General features: G+C 38.3%; 1 protein-coding gene across 1 annotated transcript; it reads right to left on the reverse strand.

The window, feature by feature from the left end:
* Nucleotides 1-172: 172 nt before the first annotated feature.
* LOC114114111 (killer cell lectin-like receptor subfamily G member 1) lies at nucleotides 173-25935 on the reverse strand. The gene is made up of 4 exons (XM_042247566.2): nucleotides 25535-25935; nucleotides 18558-18662; nucleotides 16007-16176; nucleotides 173-1081 (listed from the first exon to the last, which is right to left on the reverse strand). The coding sequence occupies exons 1-4, from the start codon at nucleotides 25587-25589 to the stop codon at nucleotides 965-967; spliced, it is 447 nt and encodes a 148-aa protein (XP_042103500.1). The 5' UTR covers nucleotides 25590-25935; the 3' UTR covers nucleotides 173-964.
* Between the last annotated feature and the right edge of the window lie 148 nt (nucleotides 25936-26083).

Genomic DNA, 26083 nt, shown 5'->3' on the forward strand with positions numbered 1-26083 from the left:
AACATGTGGAAAAAGGAATATAATAATGCTATGTGACAAAAGCAAAAACAAAACATGAACATATGGTATCCAAAAAGCCTAGATATTTACAGAAGGTAAATATGTAATTTTAAATAATATGTATGTTATGTCTTCAAATAATATCATTTACATTTTTTTCTTCAATCCCGCAGACACTTTTTTCAGGTGAAGTACTTAAAACAATACCTATAGGTATTATTAGAAAAAAATTACAATACAGAGCACCCATAAAATCTAAAATTAATTAGATCTATTGTTTTCAGTATAGAGATATTTCACTTGAAAATGTGTCTGGAAGGCTGAGTAAAGACATATTGGGCATATTACTTGAAAGTGTAACAAACATACTATTTAAAAATAACTTTATCCTATGTTTCCAGACTTTTCAAATATATCCTACAGAAAGTAAGCGTTGACTGCTGCTGCTGCTAAGTCGTTTCAGTCGTGTCTGACTCTGTGTGACCCCATAGATAGCAGCCCACCAGGCTCCCCCGTCCCTGGGATTCTCCAGGCAAGAACACTGGAGTGGGTTGCCATTTTCTTCTCCAATGCATGAGAATGAAAAGTGAAAGTGAAGTCGCTCAGTCGTGTCCAACTCTTAGGGACCCCATGGACTGCAGCCTACCAGGCTCCTCCGCCCATAGGATTTTCCAGGCAATGGAGTGGGTTGCCATTGCGTTCTCCCAAGCGTTGACTACTAGCATATAAAAACATGCAGATACCTTAAGAGATTGAAGGGAAACTTGACAGGGTACAAAATTACTAGAATTTAATATTGACAAGAATTTCCCCTATAATTTTGTGTTTGTGCACAATAGTAAAAGTTAGTGAGCCTTGCTCGGTAAACCGAGCACTCTCTTTAAAAGAGTGAAACGTTGGGGTCCCACCAACTAGGGTGGCAAGAGGACCCGCACTCCTGCTTCCCTAAGTCTCCAGGGAGCACCTACCCACAGGCACCGGGCACGTTCTTGCTCCCTGCAACGCCCAGGAGGGAGGTCGGCTCCACCCAGGGAGCAACAAAGGAGGAGCCCAAGAGATGAGGTTCTCGGCTAACCTGCTCCTGCAAAAAAGAGGAAATCAGAGTGGAAGCCAAAAAATGGCGGCAGGAAAGGATAAAATTTCAAATCAAAAAAAAAAAAAAAAAAAACACCCCACAAACAAAAGGGGAAAAAGGAGAACGAGGGAAACAGGCTAACCAAGAGACAAGATTTACCTGCAGAAAACAGAAACTAAGAGAGAGAACCCAGCCTCTGATGAAGCAGGAGACAAAAGAAGCCAAACCTGATTCAGATCACCTCCCTGTCTTAGTGGTTCCTGTCTCCCTTCTTGTACAATACAGGGCAATATGTTTATCAACTACTTTGTAAATGCAAAACTGTGAGTAGCTCTGGAAACATTTTTAAGAAGGAGGAAATTCAACGTTATTCCATTTTTTAAGTGCTAACTGCTTTTCTTTAAGAGGTGAAATCATTTACTGGTTGGTTGGTTTGTACAACCAGAAAATAGAGGGATATTGAATACAGAGGATATGAATACATATTTGATTGTCTTGGGTGTCAGCTTAACATTGCATAGAGGGGGTAGATTTTACATCCTCCAATACAAAGCACACTAAATGGCAATTTGGAGTCAGTTGTGTGTTTAACATGTCTTAGACACTTTGAATTACTTTTATTCCCATGTTGGTTTTGGTGAAATTGTTTCTTAAAGAAAAACCATGCCTTGATCTCCGCTCTCCCTGTCAGAATTTTGTGTACTCTGTAACATCTTTGTTCAGGTAGTCCCGTTTTCCTAGTAACTTTCTTCATCTGCCGTGAAAGATTAATGTCATATACACTACTAATGAATTTTCAAATTGTGAATCTGTGGGACATATGATATAACTGTATGAACACTTGAAGGCATTCATACTTTAACATACTGTTAAGACAAGTTTGCCTTCACATTTTAAACGAGAGTAACTTGGATAATTGTTCAGAAATGAATCACAATTACATGTTGTGTTTTTTTTTTTTAGTACAAATGTTAAGAATTATACACAAATTTAAACTTCTGTATACCAGTAAAACCTAAAGGAAATCAACCCTGAATATTCATTGGAAGGACTGGTGCTGAAGCTGAAGCTCCAATACTTTGGCCACCTGATGCAAAGAGCTGAAAAGACCCTGATGCTGGGAAAGACTGAAGGCAGGAGAAGGGGATGACAGATGAGATGACTGGATGGCATCACTGACTCAATGTACATAAGTTTGAGCAAGCTCTGGGAGACAGTAAAGGACAGGGAAGGTTGACAGGCTACCGTCCATGGGGTCATAAAGAGTCAGACACGACTTATCGACTGAACAACACAACAAAATACTGATCCTCAAAATCATCATTACAATTTCAATTATGAAAGAAAAGAAATAGTAAAACACTGTCCATCAACAGGTGAATGGATAAACAAAATGTGGTCCTATCCATATAATGGAATATTATTCTGCCTTTTTTTCTATATTTTTTATTTTATTTTACAATACTGTATTGGTTTTGCCATACATCAACATGAATCCACCATGAGTGTACACGTGTTCCCAATCTGATACCTGCTACAGCACAGATGTACCTTGGAAACATGCCAAACAGAAGAAGCCAGTGAAATGAAATAAGCCAGATACAGAAGGACATAAGAGGAAAATTCAGACAGAAAGAATAGATTAGTAGTCACCAGGGGCTGGGTGGGCGGGGTTATGGGGAGTTACTGTTTAATGCATGTGGTGTTTCTGTTTGGGGTGATGAAAAAGGTTCTGGAGATAAACAGCAGTCACAGTTGCACAATGATGTGAATACACTTCAGTTCAGTTCAGTTCAGTCGCTCAGTCGTGTCCAACTCTTTGCGACCCTAATTGTATACTTGAAAATTGTTGAAATAGTAAGTTGTATGTTATTCATGCTTTACCACAACTTTTTATTCTAGAATGAATTAGTAAAGCACTGTGGCCTTCTGCATGAACATATTTCAGCTTCTCAAACCATACATTTAACATTTAGTTAATGTAGCAATATTCCAATCATATTAATTAAAAGGGAGATTTAGTCATCATCCTTAACTGTTATTGCCTAGGGCTAAAGTTGGAATCCATTGTCCAATGTCAAGAGTTACAACGTACTGATTTTCTAATACAGCTTTAAAACATTCTGCATACTCCATGGCTAATGGAGCCCTAACGAAGCAGCACAGAAATCAGTTTTCTTATAGAATATTTTCTCAGTAACATCGATTGTTAAAGCTGAAAGTTGAGATATTTTTAAACTCAGGGTAAAATATTTCTTTTAATCAGAATTTACACATTGATATCAACTGTTCTTTTAAAACTTTTACCTATTTTTATTTTTCAATTTTGCATCCAGACAACTGGCGATTCAATTCATGATAGTATACATCTGTAACTTCACTCTGTATAATCGGCTCCAAAAGAACTGATTCAAATGAATTCTTTTAACGGCTGAGTAATACTCCATTGTGTATATGTACGTCTAGATGTCATATAAACAATGAACATCAAAATACTCCTATTTTGCAATTGGAGATAGTGGCTGTACTAGTTTGCATTCCCACCAACAGTGTAGGTGCATTTATTGCTTGCAGATCAACAAAATATTTTGCAAAATAATGAACTGGAATTGAGCTGCAGAAGTTGCTCATCAGCATTCTGGGAGGTGGATCATGAGATCCTGCTGTGATTTTATGTCTGAGTGTTTTCGAAAGTGATCTAGTAAAAGATAATCTCTGGCTTTTCTATTTTGTTCCATTGATCTAGAGCCTGAAGTCTTGGGGATTGCTTTTGGGAGGTCCATACAAATCTTGAAATGGTTCTAGTTCTGTAGCTTGATAGGGATGATTTTCATCAGTGTTTATATAGGTCTTTAGTTTTAGGTAGATATATTCCCAATGGTGAATGGAATTGGGCTGTGTACCACAACCTAACCTACCTACCAAAGGTATGCTTTGGGGTGAAGTTCATAATGGTTGCTTTATCTGGTTATGAAGAAAGGGTAACAAACACACACACATTACCAGACTACAAAGACATCAAGTAAAACAATTCTCCCATCACCTACTATCTGCTTCCAGCCATTTAGTTCTATCTTCTAACATATCATTTCAGATTTCCTCAAAAGGGAAAAACTCAATTCAACAAATCATAATTTACTTTGTGATATATATTTTACTGAAATTTCACACCCTGGGAGACAGAAAGGAAAAAACAAAAGTTATTTCGACTCTGGCTTTATTTCAAGTGTCACGGGGAATTAAAGTGGAAAGAAGAAAATCTAAAATGAAGTGATTCCTCTTATGTTAAAAACAATTTCACATAGATTTTCTCACTTAATACTTGTAACAATTCTGGAAAAAAAAATTTCTCCACTTGATACATGAGGAAATTGAGAGTCAAAGAGGTTAAGAAACTTGCTGAAGCTCACATAGCTAGTAAGCAATTTAGTAAAAACAAACTCATGTCTGTCTGAAAGAAATGAATCTCTTTTCATTACCTGAATTTACTTTATATTATGGGGAAAAGTGACCATGTTTTCATAGTGTTTGTAGTCACAGAAGGAAACCTTGGATATGGACAGTCCATGGGGTCGCAAAGAGTCAGGCATGACTGAGTGACTTCACTTTCACTTTCAAACCCTAAATATAAGAAAAGCCAATATTGAAATTTCAGGGAGAAGATAGGGACAATCCCAAAGTCATAAGCTCTAACAGGGATGAGATGATGGTTCAAGTTGAACTAGAGGTTGTTAAAGAAATAAAGTCTGAAGATATAATCTCAAATTATGATAATGAAGAATAAAGATGTTATCCAGCGAGGAGCATCAGGATAGGTGTAAAGAAACCAAAGTATGGGGGCGGGGGGTGGGGGGGCAGTCCTAAGATGGCGGAGGAATAGGATGGGAAGACCACTTTCTCCCTCACAAATTCCTCAAAAGCATTTCAACACTGAGCAAACTCCACAAAACAACTTCTGAATGCTGGCAGAGGACATCAGGCAACCAGAAAAGCAGACCATTGTCTTTGAAAACAGGTAGGAAAAAATATAAAAGACGAAAAGAGAGACAAAGGAGGTGGGGAGGGAGCTCCATCCTGGGAAGGGAAGTCTGTCCCGGGAAGGGAATTTTAAGAAGAGAGGTTTCCAAACACCAGGAAACACTCTCCCTGCCGAGTCTGTGGTGAGCCTTGGAAACACAGAGGCAACATAACAGGAAGGAAAAATAAATAAATAATTTAAACCAACAGATTACAAGCCCACCAGTAACTCCCCCAGCGGAAAAGCAGCACAGACGCCTGCATCCGCCACTAGCAAGTGGGGGCAGGGCAGGGACGCGCGGGAGGCGCGGGCTGCAGAGATTTGTAAGAATCAGGCAGGAACACCCCACACGTAACCAGAACGATCTAACTTGGACTAGCAAACCAGACTGTGGGATAGCTACCACGCAAAAAGCTCGAACATAAGACGCCGCCAGGACCGCACACAGAGCAAAGGATGGAACGGAAATAGCCGGCTGCAGACCATCCCCCACCAGGGACAGGCAGCCAGAGCCGTAAGGGCTGGAAAGGGGCAATTGCAGCCCCGGAGAGACTCTACCTACCAAACTGCAAGCAGGCTTCTTTGCTAAGACTTCTGGGGGTGCTGGTCTGCCACCATCTGCCTCACTAGGGGCGCCAGCGATACACCCAGAAAACTGAGCAGCAGAGACAGAAAAGGCGAAAAGTCTCAGCGACCACACTCGCCAAACTCCTGAGCTACTCGGACCTGGGAAGGGCACAAAATGCAGTCCCAACCGAATCTGAGCCTCTGAGGGATATCTGAGCGCTGAACCTGAGCGGCTTAGACCGGGGAGGTGCACGCAGCCTAGGGCCAGCCTCAGACGGTTCCCGGCTGAGCATCGTAGAACCGGAGCGGTTTGTGCGCCACGAGAAGGGACAGGTCCAGCGGGGCTGAGACACTGTGTGCACACGACAGTGCTATTTCTTTGCAGCATCCCCCCCTCCCCACAGCGCGACTGAACTAGTGAGCCTAAAAAACCAGCAAACAAGAAGTTAAACAGAGGGAACCGCCTTGGAAGTGACCCCACACTGCCCACAACATCAGAGAAGGGCCAGATATATCTTTACTACTTTTACAATCATTCCGGGTTTTTTTTTCCCTTCTTTTTTTTTTTTCCTTGCTTTTTTTTTTCCAACTTTTTTTTTAATTGTTAAGTCTTCTATTTCTCCTCTAATTGTTATTTCTATAACCTACTATTACTTTTCAAAAAAAGACTTTTTTAAGGCAAACACCATATATAGTCTTTATGTGATTGTTGTTGGAGTTTTTTAATAATACTTGTGGCCTTAATTTTTTCTTTTTTCTTTTTTCCTTCTGCTTCTTTTCTTTAATATTGTATTTTTGAAAATCCAACCTCTACTCTAGATTTTTAATCTTTGCTTTTTGGTTTTTGTTGTCAATTTTGTACATTTAAAAACCCAAACTTCACTATCCAATTTTACCTGAGAGCGAGATTACTGGCTTGACCACTCTCTCCTCCTTTGGACCCTCCTTTTTCTCGACCAGGTGGCCTCTGTCTCTTTCCTCCCCCATCTCTTCTCTATCCAACTCTGTGAATCTCTGTGTGTTCCAGATGGTGGAGAACACCTAAGGAACTGGTTACTGGCAGGTTTTGTCTCTCTCCTTTTCATTTCTCTCTCTTATCCTCCTGGCCACCTCTGTCTACTTCCTCCCTCTCCTCTTCCCTGTATAACTCCATAAATACCTCTGAGCGGTCCAGACTATGGAGCACACGTAAGGAAGTGACTACTGGCTAGCTTGCTCTATCCTCTTTTGATCTCACTGCATCTCATTCCAGTTACCTCTTACTACCCCCTCCCTCTTCTCTTCTCCATGTAACTCAGTGAACCTCTCTGGGAGTCCCTCAATGTGGAGAAACTTTTCATCTTTAACCTAGATGTTTTATCATGGGTGCTGTATAGATGGAGAAATCTAGAGGCTACTGTAAAAATAAAACTGAAAACCAGAAACAGGAGGCTTAAGTCCAAAGCTTGAGAACATCAGAGAACTCCTGAATTCAGGGAACATTAATCAATAGGAGCTCATCAAACACCTCCATACCTACACTGAAACCAAGCTCCACCCAAGGGCCAACAAGTTCCAGAGCAAGACATACCACGCAAATTCTCCAGCAACACAGGAACACACCCCTGAGCGTCAATATACAGGCAGCTCAAAGCTACTCCAAAACCTTTGATGTCTCATAACCCATTACTGGTCACTCCACTGTACTCCAGAGAGAAGAAACCCAGCTCCACCCACCAGAACTCCAACACAATCCTCCCTAACCAGGAAACCTTGACAAGCCACTGATACAACCCCACCCACAATGAGGAAGCTCCATAATAAAGAGAACTCCACAATTACCAGAATATTAAAAGGCCACCCCAAACGCAGCAATATAACCAAGATGAAGAGACAGAGGGATACTCAGCAGGTTAAGGAACAGGAAAAATGCCCACCAAACCAAACAAAAGAGGAAGAGATAGGGAATATATCTGAGAAAGAATTCTGAATATTGATAGTGAAAATGATCCAAAATATTGAAATCAAAATGGAATCACAGATAAATAGCCTAGAGACAAGGATTGAGAAGATGCAAGAAAGGTTTAACAAGGACCTAGGAGAAATAAAAAAGAGTCAATATATAATGAATAATGCAATAAATGAGATCAGAAACACTCGGGAGGCAACAAATAGTAGAATAATGGAGGCAGAAGATAAGATTAGTGAAATAGAAGATAGAATGGTAGAAATAAATGAATCAGAGAGGAAAAAAGAAAAACGAATTAAAAGAAATGAGGACAATCTTAGAGACCTCCAGGACAACATGAAACGCTCCAACATTCGAATTATAGGAGTCCCAGAAGAAGAAAACAAAAAGAAAGACCATGAGAAAATACTTGAGGAGATAATAGTTGAAAACTTCCCTAAAATGGGGGAGGAAATAATCACCCAAGTCCAAGAAACACAGAGAGTTCTCAATAGGATAAACCCAAGGTGAAACACCCCAAGACACATATTAATCAAATTAACAAAGATCAAACACAAAGAACAAATATTAAAAGCACCAAGGGAAAAACAACAAATAACACACAAGGCGATTCCCATAAGGAAAACAGCTGATCTTTCAATAGAAACTCTTCAGGTCAGGAGGGAATGGCAAGACATAGTTAAAGTGATGAAAGAAAATAACCTACAGCCCAGATTAATGTATCCAGCAAGGATCTCATTCAAATACAAAGGAGAAATCGAAAGCTTTACAGACAAGCAAAAGCTGAGAGAATTCAGCACCACCAAACCAGCTCTCCAACAAATTCTAAAAGATATTCTCTAGACAGGAAACACAAAAGGGTGTATAAACCCGAACCCAAAACAATAAAGTAAATGGTAACGAGATCATACTTATCAATAATTCCCTTAAACATAAATGGGTTGAATGCCCCAACCAAAAGACAAAGATTGGCCAAATGGATACAAAAACAAGACCCCTCTATATGCTGCTTCCAAGAGACCCACCTCAAAACAAGGGACACATACAGACTGAAAGTGAAGAGCTGGGAAAAGATATTCCACGCAAATAGAGACCAAAAGAAAGCAGGAGTGGCAATACTCATATCTGATAAAATAGACTTTAAAACAAAGGCTGTGAAAAGAGACAAAGAAGGCCACTACATAATGATCAAAGGATCAATCCAAGAAGAAGATATAACAATTATAAATATATATGCACCCAATATAGGAGCACCGCAATATGTAAGACAAATGCTAACAAGTATGAAAGGGGAAATTAACAATAACACAATAATAGTCGGAGACTTTAATACCTCACTCACACCTACGGACAGATGAACTAAACAGAAAATTAACAAAGAAATGCAAACTTTAAATGATACGTTAGACCAGTTAGACCTAATTGATATCTATAGGACATTTCACCCCAAAACAATGAATTTCACCTTTTTCTCAAGTGCTCATGGAAACTTCTCCAGGATAGATCACATCCTGGGCCATAAATCTAACCTTGATAAATTTTTAAAAAATCGAAATCATTCCAACCATCTTTTCTGACCATAATGCATTAAGATTAGATCTCAATTACAGAAGAAAAACTATTAAACGTTCCAACATATGGAGGTTGAACAACACACTTCTGAATAACCAACAAATCACAGAAGAAATCAAAAAAGAAATCAAAATATGCATAGAAACTAATGAAAATGAAAACACAACAGCCCAAAACCTGTGGGACACTATAAAAGCAGTGCTAAGAGGAAAGTTCATAGCACTACAGGCATACCTCAAGAAACAAGAAAAAAGTCAAATAAATAACCTAACTCTACAACTAAAGCAACAAGAAAAGAAAGAATTGGAGAACCCCAGAGTTAGTAGAAGGAAAGAAATCTTAAAAATTAGGAAACAAAATTAAGAAACAAAAGAGACCATAGCAAAAATCAACAAAGCCAAAAGCTGGTTCTTTGAAAGGATAAATAAAATTGACAAACCATTAGCCAGACTCATCAAGAAGCAAAGAGAGAAAAATCAAATCAATAAAATTAGGAATGAAAATGGAGAGATCACAACAGACAACACAGAAATACAAAGGATCATAAGAGACTACTATCAGCAATTATATGCCAATAAAATGGACAACGTGGAAGAAATGGACAAATTCTTAGAAAAGTACAACTTTCCAAAACTGAACCAGGAAGAAATAGAAAATCTTAACAGACCCATCACAAGCATGAAAATTGAAACTGTAATCAGAAATCTTCCAGCAAACAAAATCCCAGGTCCAGATGGCTTCACAGCTGAATTCTACCAAAAATTTAGAGAAGAGCTAACACCTATCCTACTCAAACTCTTCCAGAAAACTGCAGAGAAACGTAAACTTCCAAACTCATTCTATGAGGCCACCATCACCCTAATACCAAAACCTGACAAAGATACTACAAAAAAAGAAAACTACAGGCCAATATCACTGATGAACATAGATGCAAAAATCCTCAATAAAATTCTAGCAATCAGAATCCAACAGCACATTAAAAAGATCATACACCATGACCAAGTGGGCTTTATCCCAGGGATGCAAGGATTCTTCAATATCTGCAAATCAATCAATGGAATTCACCGCATCAACAAATTGAAAAATAAAAGCCATATGATTATCTCAATAGATGCAGAGAAGGCCTTTGACAAAATTCAACATCCATTTATGATAAAAACTCTCCAGAAAGCGGGAATAGAAGGAACATACCTGAACATAATAAAAGCTATATATGACAAACCCACAGCAAACAGTATCCTCAATGGTGAAAAATTGAAAGTATTTCCCCTAAAGTCAGGAACAAGACAAGGGTGCCCACTTTCACTGCTACTATTCAACATAGTTCTGGAAGTTTTGGCCACAGCAATCAGAGCAGAAAAAGAAATAAAAGGAATCCAAATTGGAAAAGAAGAAGTAAAACTCTCACTGTTTGCAGATGACATGATCCTCTACATAGAAAACCCTAAAGACTCCACCAGAAAATTACTAGAGCTAATCAATGGAATATAGCAAAGTTGCAGGATATAAAATCAACACTCAGAAATCCCTTGCATTCCTATACACTAATAATGAGGACGTAGAAAAAGAAATTAAGGAAACAATTCCATTCACCATTGCAACGAAAAGAATAAAATACTTAGGAATATATCTACCTAAAGAAACTAAAGACCTATATATAGAAAACTATAAAACACTGATGAAAGAAATCAAAGAGGACACTAATAGATGGAGAAATATACCATGTTCATGGATCGGAAGAATCAATATAGTGAAAATGAGTATACTACCCAAAGCAATTTACAAATTCAATGCAATCCCTATCAAGCTACCAGCCATATTTTTCACAGAACTAGAACAAATAATTTCAAGATTTGTATGGAAATACAAAAAACCTCGACTAGCCAAAGCAATCTTGAGAAAGAAGAATGGAACAGGAGGAATCAACTTTCCTGACCTCAGGCTCTACTACAAAGCCACAGTCATCAAGACAGTATGGTACTGGCACAAAGACAGAAATATAGATCAATGGAACAAAATAGAAAGCCCAGAGATAAATCCACACACATATGGACACCTGATCTTTGACAAAGGAGGCAAGAATATAACAATGGAGTAAAGACAATCTCTTTAACAAGTGGTGCTGGGAAAACTGGTCAACCACTTGTAAAAGAATGAAACTAGATCACTTTCTAACACCGCACACAAAAATAAACTCAAAATGGATTAAAGATCTAAATGTAAGACCAGAAACTATAAAACTCCTAGAGGAGAACACAGGCAAAACACTCTCAGACATAAATCACAGCAGGATCTTCTATGATCCACCTCCCAGAATTCTGGAAATAAGAGCAAAAATAAACAAATGGGATCTAATTAAAATTAAAAGCTTCTGCACAACAAAGGAAAATATAAGCAAGGTGAAAAGACAGCCTTCTGAATGGGAGAAAATAATAGCAAATGAAACAACCAACAAACAACTAATCTCAAAAATATACAAGCAACTTATGCAACTCAATTCCAGAAAAATAAACGACCCAATCAAAAAATGGGCCAAAGAACTAAATAGACATTTCTTCAAAGAAGACATATGGATGGCTAACAAACACATAAAAAGATGCTCAACATCACTCATTATTAGAGAAATGCAAATCAAAACCACAATGAGGTACCACTTCACACCAGTCAGAATGTCTGTGATCCAAAAATCTGCAAGCAATAAATGCTGGAGAGGGTGTGGAGAAAAGGGAACCCTCCTACACTGTTGGTTGGAATGCAAACTAGTACAACCACTATGGAGAACAGTGTGGAGATTCCTTAAAAAATTGCAAATAGAACTGCCATATGACCCAACAATCCCACTGCTGGGCATACACACCGAGGAAACCAGAATTGAAAGAGACACATGTACCCCAATGTTCATCGCAGCACTGTTTATAATAGCCAGGACATGGAAACAACCTAGATGTTCATCAGCAGATGAATGGATAAGAAAGCTGTGGTACATATACACAATGGAGTATTACTCAGCCATTAAAAAGAATACATTTGAATCAGTTCTGATGAGATGGATGAAACTGGAGCCAATTATACAGAGTGAAGTAAGCCAGAAAGGAAAACACCAATACAGTGTACTAACACATATATATGGAATTTAGAAAGATGGCAATGATGACCCTGTATGCAAGACAGCAAAAAAGACACAGAAGTGTATAGCGGACTTTTGGACTCAGAGGGAGAGGGATAGGGTGGAATGATTTGGGAGAATGGCATTCAAACATGTATACTATCATGTAAGAATCGAATCACCAGTCTATGTCCAATGCAGGATACAGCATGCTTGGGGATGGTGCACGGGAATGACCCAAAGGGATGTTGTGGGGAGGGAGGTGGGAGGGGGTTCATGTTTGGGATCGCATGTACACCCGTGGTGGATTCATGTCAATGTATGGCAAAGGCAATACAGTATTGTAAAGTAAAATAAAGTAAAAATAAAAATTAAAAAAAAAGAAACCAAAGTATTTCCACAGGGAATTATTTAGTCAACATATATTTTAAAATAACACACCAAAAACTATAAGAAACAAAAGTTAACAATCAAAATAAACTTATCTATATGGAGAAAAAATAACAACTAAAATTAAGAATTTTAACATATCTAAAGATCTAAGGATAAATTCAAAGAGCAAGAAGAGCAAAAAAGAGTAGTTGCCACAAGCTAAAAAGAACACTGAGGAAATAATAGAACAATTCAACTTTACTTCTTTTATTTTCTCAAAAAAAAAATAAATATTGAAGTCCAAGGCACAAAAAAAAGATAATAAATGACACTCTCAGCATATAATTTTCATGTAAATATTTCTAAGGATAGCAAAAAAAAAAAAGTGAACATCTCACTATTTAAAAATATTTAAATCCCAAGGGCCATAAAATATACATCCCAGATTCAAATTCAAATAATATTTTAAACATGTACAGCAAAGAAAAGGAACCAGAAAACAAACAACTGGAAAAGTGATTTCATTTTTCAGCGTGCACAAGATAGATTCTGAAAGCTGTCAAACACAGTATTTCTGTAAGACTCTAAAGGTGGGTTGGTATGGAGTTTAAAATCTGGCTCTGAAAAGAAAGTTTGGCTTTGTCAGATTTGTAGCCTTGGACTTGCTCACTAACTCTTCTGAATTTTATTCACTCAATGAAATGGAGAGGTTGAATTCTACTTCATAGGATATGCTGTGAAGATTAATAATAAAATAGAATTGAATTCCTATCACATAGCAGGTGCTCAATACACAGTAGTTTCGATTTTTATTATTTTCATTATAAGATTTGCTATCTATAACTGATCTAAGAGGTGCACTGTAGTTATATATCTTCCTGAAAGATAACTATTTACCAGTGTAAGAGGGACATTTCTGATAGCCTTGGAGCCTCTAGCATAGAGCAAACTAATTCCCTAGCAGTATTCTCCACCACTGGGATGTCAGAAAACTTTGGTTTTCATAGATCTTTATCTCTTTTGGTAGCTGTTTAGACCTATGTAGTGTTAGCGGTAAAGAATCTGCCTGCCAATCCAAGAGACCCAAGAGATGAAGGTCTGATCCCTGGGTTGGGAAGATCCCCTGGAGGAAGGCATGGCAACCTACTTCAGTATTCTTGCCTGAAGAATTCCATGGATAGTGGACCCTGGCAGGCTACAGTCCCTAGGGTGGCAAAGAGTAGGACATGACTGAAGCAACTTATCATGTGCAATCCTAGGAAAAGCAAGCATTTATCTTAAAATAACATATAAATATTGCCATGAGAATAAAAGAATAATGACACTGGTACAACAAATCAGACTAGATATAAGTCAAGTTGGTTTTACAAGATCTTACAAAAGCTGAGGGCAAGAAAAAGAATCAGGCCAGAGAACCAAGCAAAATTCCACAGGAACGTCAGAAGTAAGATTTATCTGCAGTTGCTATGCAGTCACTCAGGGATATTCTACTGAGAGCATAGAATATCCTTTCCAGGACTGGTCTGAATCAAGGGTCCTTAAAAGGAAATAAACCAGTTTTGGAAATGCAGCCAGTCTAACTCTGTTCAGCTTACTCAACGGTACATCAGGATTTACAGTAAGTAGAGAAAGAATGGAAAGATGAAATCCTTTAACACTCATCCATTCTTCCAGGGGACCTCAGAGAAACAGAACCACGCCCACCTCCCAGCTATCCTGGGCTGAAGCTGTCATTATCACACTGCAATTATGGTAGCTGCCTCTCTGCAATTCTCCAAGGCAGTGTCTTGTATTATGATTCACTACTCTGTTTATCAGTGTTTGCTCAACAGTATTTCAAGCTGTCTGCTCACTTCTGCTATTGATTTCACTTAGCCTAAGAACTCAGATGCAGTTGTATCAGAATGAGAATAGGAGTTGCTACAAAAAGGTCCAGAAAGCAAGGTTATTATTACTAGGTGCCATAAAACCACAATTCAGTAAGTCTAAAGAATACACCCCAGTGCATTCTGTCACCTAGTTTATGGAAGGATAAAGGAAAAGTAAATCACAGAAGTGGACTGATTTGAGGTTAGAGTGTATGCAGAATTTCAAAGGAATGAGTATTCTTTTGACAGACAGCAGGAATCCAGACGCTTTAGTCTTCTCTTAAAATTGGAAATTACAGACTCTATAGACCGTATGTTTTCTCCAATTCCTTTAGAGTAATTCATTGCCTGTCAGAATTTCCCCCAAGTGATGTTTAATATAGTTGAATTCTTAATAAACTCTTATCTGTGGATATACCCCAAGAAAAAGATGTAAAACAATATCAAAACACAAAACTTAGCATGAAATTAGCACAGAAACCTAAGGAGGATTCCTTATTTTCTTTGCATATATTATTTAAGTTGACCAGTTAGAATTTGATTGATTTTCATACCAGGTAACCTCAGGATGTCAACTCCTTGTGTTACTTTGAGATACTCCAGGATTCATAAAGAACTCATTTCCTGACAGTTAGGTGGACAGGAAGGATCTGAGAGGCCAGTAGGAAGAGGAGCCCAGCAGTTCAACTCTGCGAGGAGTGTAAAGTCACACTCACACACACACACACACTTCCCTTCCTTCTTTCTCAAGTTTCTGAAACTGCTTCTTCCTCATGCCTTCAGCACAACCCCAACTGATTCCTAGTCTAGACCTTTCTGAATTCAAATGAATGAAGGCAAAATATTATGAAGAAGGCATTAAGTCCCCAAGCTACCTCTCTTTCCCTCCATCCCAAGTTCCACCAGCTCTTACTGGTGAGAGAGAGCTCGTGAAACTTGTAAAGGGAGTAAAGTGCCTCTTTACTGTTACACTCATATGTGTCTGGATCTAATGTTTTCTTTTATGAGATCTGTGAAAGTGAAGTGAAAGTGAAAGTCACTCAGTCGTGTCGAGTCTTTGAGACCCCATGGACTATATAATCCTTGGAATTCTCCATGCCAGAATACTGGGTTGGGTAGCCTTTCCCTTCTCCAGGGAATCTTCCCAACCCAAGGATCGAACCCAGGTCTCCAGCATTGCAGGCGGACTCTTTACCAGCTGAGCCACAATGGAAGCCCTGTATTTATGGTCTAATTCTTCCCCGTAATACTCACCATCCTGCCACCTCCAATACATACACACACACACACACACACACACACACACACACACACACACACACGTATACATACCAATTGGAGCATCTAGGTATATAAATGAGGGTTGTTGGGGGAAGGAAAGGAAAGAACATTCCTTTTGCTCCTCAAAAGTGGATACACAATACATTTGAACAGCATTCTCCAACAAAATCTTCTACATTTACTAAATGTTTGCACTTACCATTTCCTTGCTGTCTTTAAACATAAGGAGATGCGCATCTTTGGCTAAGCAGAATTCCAGGCTAGAATTCCAGCTCTTTTTTTCCACTGAAAAGTAATAACAGTGGTCACCATGCCCCATCCAGAGGTCTGGGCAGTGAGGACAGCCGGCATAAGTGGGCAACTTGGAGCCTGGAAAAGAAGAGGTTTGGGTCACATGTTTACGGATCACTTGGTCTTGGCAATGAAATTGGGGATAAACTCTCTTTCCTGCCCTCTACCTCTCAGATTAAGGTTTAGAGAAATGTACCACAGTGCACGGTCTCAAATTAAATACCTCACAATGTCCAACTCTATTACTACTACTGAACATTCTGTTGAGCAAGAATATGAAGGAGCAGGGAAGGAAATGGATACAAGCTGGCTGAGGACTGGGAGGAGAGTCCCTTGCTGGTGCTAGACATCAGTATGCACGTGTGACATGCACACAACAGGGAACATAACAGTGTGTCTGCATGAATGTATCTCTGTGCTATTCATATAGGCTCAGAGCATACATTGTGTGACTGCATAATGCACGTTGCTTAACTCAGTAGAATCTTTCAGAATATGCAACCTCAGTCTGACACTCCATAATAGTGCAAAAGAAAAGGACAGAAACTAGAAAGAACAAACTTATCTAGAATGAAAGACTGTTTGGGTGTTTTGTTTTGTTTTGTTTTTAATCACAAAATGCAGTAAAATTTCCTTGGAAATTGGATAAAAGATATACATCATCAAAAAAGAATTCATTCTAGATATTTAAAAAAGATTTTCTGACAGAGAAGGATATCAGCTGCTAAAGCGAAAAGTCATGCCATTCTCCTCACTGAGCTCTTTTATATTCAGACACTTTCATTCCTTTAAAATGGTTGGGCTATAGATCTGTGAAAATGAAAGGGAACTGAATAAGCTTTCACGGTGATTTCGATGAAAATTCCAAAATTCTATTGATTTTCTACTTCCACAAGACATTTTTATATAAACCCACCATAAACACAATCTCACAATCTCAAGTATGAACCATTATATCAAGTGAGCATATGTGTGGATACATAATTGAAGAGTAGATTATATATCTACCCCAGATTTGAAGTTAAAATGTGGGCAAAGTAGTCAACCTATAGACAAACTTTCTGTAGGAAGGCCTGGCATGGGACTCACATAGGGTTCTGGAGATTGAGCTATGAAGTCGACACCTTATAATTTGTGCTTTTTCCATACAACTGTGATGGTACCTTCCTGAAGGAAAAATTCCTGACTTGCCTAGGAGTCCCCTTCTGTCAAAACTAGGACTTGGATCTGAGGTAGAGGTCCTAGGACTGAATCCCAATTAATAAAGTCTGTCTGTGGATGTGAGAGTTGGACTGTGAAGAAGGCTGAGTGCCAAAGGATTGATGCTTTTGAACTCTGGTGTTGGAGAAGACTCTTGAGAGTCCCTTGGACTGCAAGGAGATCCAACCAGTCCATTCTGAAGGAGATCAGCCCTGGGATTTCTTTGGAAGGAATGATGCTACAGCTGAAACTCCAGTACTTTGGCCACCTCATGAGAAGAGTTGACTCATTGGAAAAGACTCTGATGCTGGAAGGGATTGGGGACTGGAGGAGAAGGGGACGACCCAGGATGAGATGGCTGGATGGCATCACGGACTTGATGGACATGAGTCTGAGTGAACTCCGGGAGTTGGTGATGGACAGGGAGGCCTGGCGTGCTGCGATTCATGGGGTCGCAAAGAGTCGGACATGACTGAGCGACTGAACTGAACTGAACTGAACTGAACTGAACTGAACCTGTCACTTGGGGCTTCTCTAATGGCTCAGTAAAGAATCTACCTGAAACGCAGGAGACCTGGGTTCTATCCCTGGATTTGGAAGATCCCCTGGAGAAGGGAATGGTTATCCACTCTCGTATTCTTGCCTGGGAAATCCCATCGACAGAGGAGCCTGGCAGACTACAGCCCACAGGGTCTCAGAAAGAGTCAGACACAACTTAGTGACAAAACAACAACAGCAATAGCCTGTCACTAACAATCATGCTCAGATAACAGAAACCTAAGTTAGAACTCTGGATTGTGAAACAAAAACTGAAGGCTCTCTGGATCATCATATATAAGGATGGAGAACTAAATCTAGGAAAGTTCATTTTAGAAAATGGGAAAGCTCACTAAAATGGGAAAAATTAGAATATGCTTAATTAAATTACAGTATATCTCATATGAAAAGTTAAACATAATATTAAAATTATAATTTGATTTTCATGCTAAATATGATAGTAGGTAGGAAAATGTTTATGACACAATATCAAACCAAAAAGCAATATGCAAACTTATAAGCATATTGTGATCAGAATCATACCCCGCCTTATTTAAAAGAATAAATACTTACCACAAATGCATGTACTCAAAAACTAGAAGACTATGCCTGGGAGATACCCTTGTGTATGTTGGTGATTTATTTTGCTGGGACTATTTTTCAAGGTTTCCGTAACGTTATATTGCTTTTATACACAAATTTTGGTTTAAGTTAGCACTTACCCCAGTACAGAATCCACTGCAATAGCAGCATACTTGCTAGAATGGTGGACAGAAGCCCCAAAGCTAATGCCACATGGTAAGAGCGAGGGCATCTCAAGGAAGAAGCTGCAAGAATAGAATCCAAACAAATATTCTGAGTCAGAATAAAAGTCGAAGGAGAAAAGGTCAGGGAATGATAGCTAGGATCTGGAAGCAATTTGGCCTGGTTGGAATTGCAATCCAGGCCTTAAAGTTTCCTTTCCTAGATCTGTCAGGGCCATGCTCTGAAGCTGAGAGTGGCCACCATTAACTTATCAAAGAACATATTTTACTTATCCAGTGAAAGATGCTTTTTGTTTTGAAACTGTGGCTTGCACAGTCTCATGCTTTAGTGGTGAGAATATAAATTGGAACAAGTTCTTTGGATAGCAGTTTGGCTGTGTCCCAAAATCACAAAGGCATTAATTTACCTTTTGACTCAGCAATTTCTCTTCAAGAAATTTTTCCTGCAGACACTCACACATGTATAAAACGTCATATTTTTCAGGCCACTCATGGCAACAATATTTGTAGGAGAAAAAGACTAAATTCAACCTGTCTATCAATAAAAGATGAGTCAAATACATTTTAATGTAGCCATAAAGTCAATATGCAGTTTATAACAAAAAACAGAGACAAGCTTTTTTTATAGATATGGAGTGATTTTTCAAGGACTATAGATAAGAAAAACAGTTAATAAAACAGTCGTCGTGAAACAGTGTATGCTAATAGGCATTTCTGAAAATAGACACATGCATCTGATAAGGTTGCTTGCCTTGGGGAGGGGAAACAGGTCAATGGGGACAGAGATAGGAGGAAGACTTTTTATTTTCTTCTGTACTTTTTGAATTTTGAACCATATGATGTATTATTTATTCAAAATTGAGATAAATAAAACTTAAATGAAAATAACTGACACCTCACAAGTGCTTTGAAACCTGTCATAATTGGTAAAGTGATCAGTTTAGGTTGATAATTTGTTTAAGGATAGGACATTACTTCATATTAACTATGTTGTATACAATGTATACCAAGAATGATATTTTTTTCATTTGGAAAATAACAGATTTTTCACACCAATTTTTTATTTTAAAATGGTAGTGATCCCATAGTCTGATAGTGTAAGATTGATAGTATGACAGGCAAAAATCTATAAAGTAAGGCATTTAAGTTCTAGTTTTGACTCCTTTATTTGATAACCTTTAATTTGGTAATTGAGAAAATAATTCTGCTTATTTGGGCCTCACTTTCAAATTTAAATTTTAGGTAAATGATACTGTAGATGTAAGTATCCATGATATATTTTGAACTTCTTAAAGAAATTCATAGTGAAGATAGCTTAAAATGAGAGAGCTCTGTAGGATAACTATTTGGACTGATAAATCCAAAAGCATTTGATTTTTTAGTGACATAAAAAATACATTTGCACTATAGAAGGATATTTAATGAAATAAATGTTGATTTTAGATATTACACTAAGTGTAAAAAAAGTATCAAAACATAATTGCATAAATTGTATATGTGCAACCACAATTCAGTTCAAAAAATTAACTTAAATTTAATATTTTAATGTACTTTATATTAAAAGACTCTTAGTGAACTACTTGTCGGAGAAGTAAAGTCAGTACAAAAAAGCAAAAATATGTCAAAATAGTAATAGTGATGATCATCATGTTGTAAAATTATTAGTGATTTTATTTTATTATATATGCTCTGATAGTTTCTCTAATTCCTGTGATGAGCATGTAATGCTTTTTGTATTTCTCCTGGAGAAGGAAATGGCAACCCACTCCAGTATTCTTGCCTGGAGAATCCTATGGACAGAGGAGCCTGGCGGGCTACAATCTGCGGGGTCGCAAGAGTCGGACACGACTTAGCAACTAAACCACCACCAATACTTTTCTAAAGAGATTTTTAATATTGTTTTAATGCTCTTAACCTATTTTCCCATTCCCAAGCAGAGCACCCCAGAAAGCTGGTGTAGGAATAAACATACTGGCAATAAATAAGAACGTGCAGTATCCACTGGATACAAATAAAAACCACTTGCCTGGAAATCAAAATAACTACAGTCAAGTTTCAACTTATCACAAACTGTGTGATCATGTATATAAACTCTAAAATGCACATTCTTTTTGATTTAACATTTCTATTCCTTAGAAATTAGCACAGACATAACCCCAAAGCAGGAAAAATAAGTACAAATAAAATGTTAAATGCTCTATAATTTATAGTAATAGAAATAAATCCAAATGTCTAACGATAGTGGGATGATTTAGCAAATTATAGCAGTGATTTCAAGGGACAATACTAAAACTTGTAATAGAAGACTATGAGGCAAAAAAAGAGAGAAAGCTTATGGAGCTACACTAAAGAATGCACGTCATGGGAGTTTGCTCCCCAAGATATAAAATCAAATATTAATTTTGGCATTTACACAGTTATCTGTTTGTCGCAGAAAGTGTTTTCTCGGGGTTCTATGTAAGAATGGTTTGTTTCATCTTCAAATTCCCAGAGTCACAGGGTCTAGTATCTGTAATGCTCTTAATACCTTCTTTCTACACTTGTCACCATTCTGGTGCAACACTGGGAGTGTGGGAAGGACCTAGTTATATGAATTGTTCAGGGGACTTTCAAATTTAAGGAATCCAATATGCTGCACTTTTCTTCCTTTGTGTGCCATTTCTCACGGATTCTCTGTTCCTTATCAGTCCCTATTCCGGGAACAAGTAGAGCCACACACAGTTCTCAGGACTGAGATCATGGGAAAGGGTACCTGCTTGGATTCTTTTCAGTAGCTCCCTTCAATGACTCTTTTCAGCATCAGCGACCTTGTATCTATTAGACAATCCCTTTTGTTGCAATTACTGGAATTTCATGCTTTGTAATGGCTGAGTAATCATTTTACAAAAGATATATAAGCCTGCATTTCTGCTAATAAAATACCCTTGTTCCACTAAAGACTTGGGTCCTCATGTCATTCTTTCTTTCTCTCTCCCTCTGGCTAATTCTCTGGAGCGTAGAAACCTGCCGAGCTCACGTTGCTGCCCGGGCTTTCAAGACCTCTTCAAGAGAACGCCCTGTGCCTCCGTGAGTGGTACAAGCCCTGTCCTAGGGCTTTATTGGTTCTCTCTGTAACCCAGGGAATACTAGCCTTTTTCTCTTGCTTTCTTATCATCAACTCCAGACCACCAGGTTCCGGTCCATTAAAGGACCCCAACAGGTGGCGCCCGAACAGGGACCTGGTACACGTGGCATTTTGGACGGAGTGACTCGGGACCTGTTGAGGTCGGTAAGTACTAAGACTTGGGTCAAATGGCTGGAAAACGCCATCGTTTCTCTAGTTTACTTCACCGTTTGTTTAAAGTTCAGGGACGTGAATCCAACCAATACAGTATTGTAAAGTAAAATAAAGTAAAAATAAAAATTTTAAAATAAAAAAAAATTAAAAAAAAAAAAAAAGTTCAGGGATGGTTTGGTTTCACATCAGCAAATAGAGACTTATCTCCGAATGGTGGAAAACTATCTTCACTGTAATAATTGTAGTCATCTTATTCTTGCTGTTTGCTTTTATATCTGTAACTATATAATGATTTTTATATCTAAATGGCTTAGGTTACAAATGATTATTCATGCTCCTGCAGTTTCCACTGCCTCCTCTAGCTATTACTCAGGACCCCTAGATCAGAGACCCTCCATATAAAGATGAGGAGAATATATTGCCTCAACAATTTAAGGCCTATGCCCCTTCCCAGCAGGAAGAGGTTACAGAATGATTTCTCCACCCCTTTCCCTGACAACCATGCTGCTACTGCTGCTGCTGCTAAGTCGCTTCAGTCGTGTCTGACTCTGTGCGACCCCATAGATGGCAGCCCACCAGGCTCCCCTGACCCTGGGATTCTCCAGGCAAGAACACTGGAGTGGGTTGCCATTTCCTTCTCCAGTGCCTGAAAGTGAAAAGTGAAAGTGAAGTCACTCAGTCATGTCCAACTCTTCGCAACCCCATGGACTGCAGCCTACCAGGCTCCTCCACCCATGGGATTTTCCAGGCAAGAGTACTGGAGTGGGGTGCCATTGCCTTCTCCGCCTGACAACAATATTCTCCTAAAATCAGGGGGAAATGAAAGACTCAAAACTTAAGCAGACAGTCCAGGGCCCTATAAAGAGGAAACAAACATTCTCACTCATGCTTTCCTTAAGCCCTGTGCAACAATGTATCTTGCTGGAAAACTGACCTTTCTTTTGGTCCAGAACTAATGATTACACAGCACAATGTCTTACTCATGGCAATGCTTTTCTTAGGCTCTATGTAATGGCTGGATGGCCTCACTGACTCGATGAACGTGAGTCTGAGTGAACTCTGGGAGTTGGTGATGGACAGGGAGGCCTGGCATGCTGCAATTTATGGGGTCGCAAAGAGTTGGACTCAACTGAGCGACTGAACTGAACTGAACTGATGTTAATGATTATAATTGTAACAAATCTTGCCTAAGAACATGTATCTCAAGACTTGTACCCCTGATTACACAACAACAAAATATCTTGCCCAGAGACATTATCTGGAATCTGTTCTCCCTGGCTAATGTTGTGCCAAAGTTACCACCAGATGAATGTCTTGAGAAAGGGCCTAACAGAACTTTTACAACACTGAGGTATTCTTTTTACCTAGTCTCAACAACTAATTGAAAAATATATAAGGCTCCACTTAAACTAATGAGACAAATACTCTTTCTACCCCCTTTTTGATATCTATGACTGAAGCTTTCTCTGTTCTTTGAGGCAATAGAAGCTCAAATACTATGCCCTCCTTTGTTGCATGAATAATTGAAAGAAGTCACCCTTGAAGCCTGGGATCAAATTACTCCTCAAGGAGAACCTAAAGGTACTTACACTAAGATATTACAAGGACCTAATGAAACATATGCTGATTTTCTAGCTTGACTAGAAACTGCTATTTCCCATACTGTGATTGGAAAAGAAGCCAATATACAACTAGGAAAACAGCTTGCATTTGAGAATGCAAATCAAGAATGTCAAAGAGCTATCACTCCAATATGTGAGACCGGGACTGTTATTATTTGAAGGCTTGCCACAATGTGGGATCTAAGACACAGAAAATGCAAAGGTTAGCTGAAACAATGGCTGCTGCTTTTAAAAAGAGAAATGAAGGCTATTTTACATGTGGGGATAAGACCCATATAAGAAATTGCCCTAAGAAACATACAGAGAAAAATAAAAATAATAAAGGTTTTCAAAACTTTGCCATCGCTGCCATAAAGAGATGAATTGGGCTAAAGATTGCCAATCTAAATATGATGTTGAAAGAAAACTTATTTCGGGAAACTTCAAACAGGGGACTCCCCAGGTCCCCTTCAACAAAAATCAAGGACAAACTCCATCTTTTCCCTCAAATCCTCAACATCCAGCAGTACTGGCATCCATATATCAGCTCTAAATGATTTTCTCCTTTTCCCTCAAACAATCCCTTCTAAAACACCTACTGGACTTTTTGGACCCCTACCTCCACAAACTTTCAGCCTTATACTTGGCTGATCTAGTTTGACTTAAAGGAATTACTGTTCACCTTGGAATAATTGATTCAGATTATAAAGGAAAAATTCAAATTATGATGTCATCTCAGATTCTACAGCAATTCAAAAAGGGGGACAAAATTGCTCAATTACTTCTTTTACCTTATACTGCTATTAACTCCTCTCATGATATACAGACAGATGGATCAAGTAATACAGATCAAAACAGTCCTTATGAACATCATTGGCATCTGAATATACCCAACCAAATATTAATATCAAACTTAATGATAAAAGATTTTCTGGTCTCCTCGATACTGAATCTGACATTCCTATTATTTCAAAACACTTATGGCCCAAATCTTGGCCTATACAGAAAATTTCTTGCCAAATTATAGGAGTTTCTCAAACCAAAACACAAGAAGTTTATCAAAGTATTCAAATTTATCCTTATGAGGGACCAGAAGGCCAGCCTGCTACATTACAACGTTATGTGATAGATACACCCTTAATCTAATAAAAAGGGATTTACTTATACAATGCAAAGTCAGATATACATTCCGCATTTTTCCTAGGGGCCACTGCTCATTTAACAAACAAAATAATTATTAAAATAACTTGAAAGAATGACAAGCCTATTTGGACAGAGCAATGGCCCCTTACAAAAGAAAAATTACAGGCTGCTAAAGAACTTGAGTGAGTGAGCGAGTGAGTGAAGTCACTCAGTCATATCTGACTCTTTGTGATCCCATGGACAAAACAATTTCCTGATTTTCTCATTATTCATTATATAGATGATATATTGTTTTCAGCTCCATCTGTTTATATATATATATATGTATATATATATATATATATATATATATATATATATATAATTGCTCTACTTGTAGACCCCTACATCTTCAACCCATTACCCAAGGTATTAATCCTCAGAGATTACAACCTAATAAACTATGACAAATAGATGTAACTCATTGGCCTAAACTTTCTCCTTCTTCTCTCCTACACGTCTGTATCAACATAAATTCTTCTTTTATCTGAGCCACACCTCTTTGCAGTGAAGCTACACAACACGTTATAACTCACCTATTAGTTTGTTTTGCTATAATAAAAACTCCTAGTTCTACAAAAACAGACAATGACCCTTTCTATACTTCAAGTTATTTCAAACAATTTTTACAATCATTTTCTATTAAACATATGACAGGTATTCTTTTTAATCCACAAGCACAAGATATAATCAAACAAGAACATCACATACTGAAACTACAAATTAAAAAAATTAATTTAAAAGGGGGGAATACACAGGAACAATACTATCTTCCTTATCTAAAACAGACTTTACTAGGTTCCAAAATAAGCTATTCTCTAAACCTATAACTATTGTTAATACAACTTTATTTGTTTTAAATATTTTAAACTTACCACAGAGAGAAAAACATCTCGAGAAACTGAAGGTCACTTCTCTTCCACTGTCCATTTGGTACCAAGATGTGTTAACTAATCAATGGAAATCTGGAAAACTATTCTTACAGGGAAAGTGGTATGCTTGTATTTCTCCAGATGGAGAAATGGCTTCCTCTTCGGAAGATTCGACCTAAGAGGGCCCCCAGCATTCAAACTAGAGATGAAACAGCAAAAACCCCAGGAGGAAGAAGTTCCAATAAGAGCCATGGCTGCTCTAAAGATCTCCAGAAAGCACCGCCCTTGGCGGCATCAACCTTATGATCTCCCTTCTTGGGGACAGATAAAAACCCTTACTAATCAAGCTGAAAATCTAGTTTCTCAACAGGCAATGCCTCAGAGTCCAGAAAACATTTTTGTTGCTATGTTTGCTTTGCTTGCTTTTCCTTCCCCTGCTCAAGCCGAATTAATGAATCACACTTATTGGGCTTATATACCCAACCCCTTTTATTACAGGTTGTAGAATGGACAAAAACCGGACAGATCATATCAACCAATGATTCCATACAT

This window comes from Ovis aries, chromosome 3 (assembly GCF_016772045.2).
Source record: "Ovis aries strain OAR_USU_Benz2616 breed Rambouillet chromosome 3, ARS-UI_Ramb_v3.0, whole genome shotgun sequence".
In the NCBI taxonomy this organism is placed as follows: domain Eukaryota; kingdom Metazoa; phylum Chordata; class Mammalia; order Artiodactyla; family Bovidae; genus Ovis; species Ovis aries.

Coding starts and splice junctions, on each gene's coding strand:
- LOC114114111 (XM_042247566.2), bottom strand. CDS start 25,589: ATGGACAGTGGAAGAGAAGTGACCTTCAGTTTCTCGAGATGTTTTTCT. Junction 18,663..25,534: donor GAGATGTTTTTCTCTCTGTG/GTAAGTTTAAAA, acceptor CTATTCTTGCAG/CTTCTTCCTTGAGATGCCCT. Junction 1,082..16,006: donor TTAAAGACAGCAAGGAAATG/GTAAGTGCAAAC, acceptor TCTTTTTTGCAG/GAGCAGGTTAGCCGAGAACC.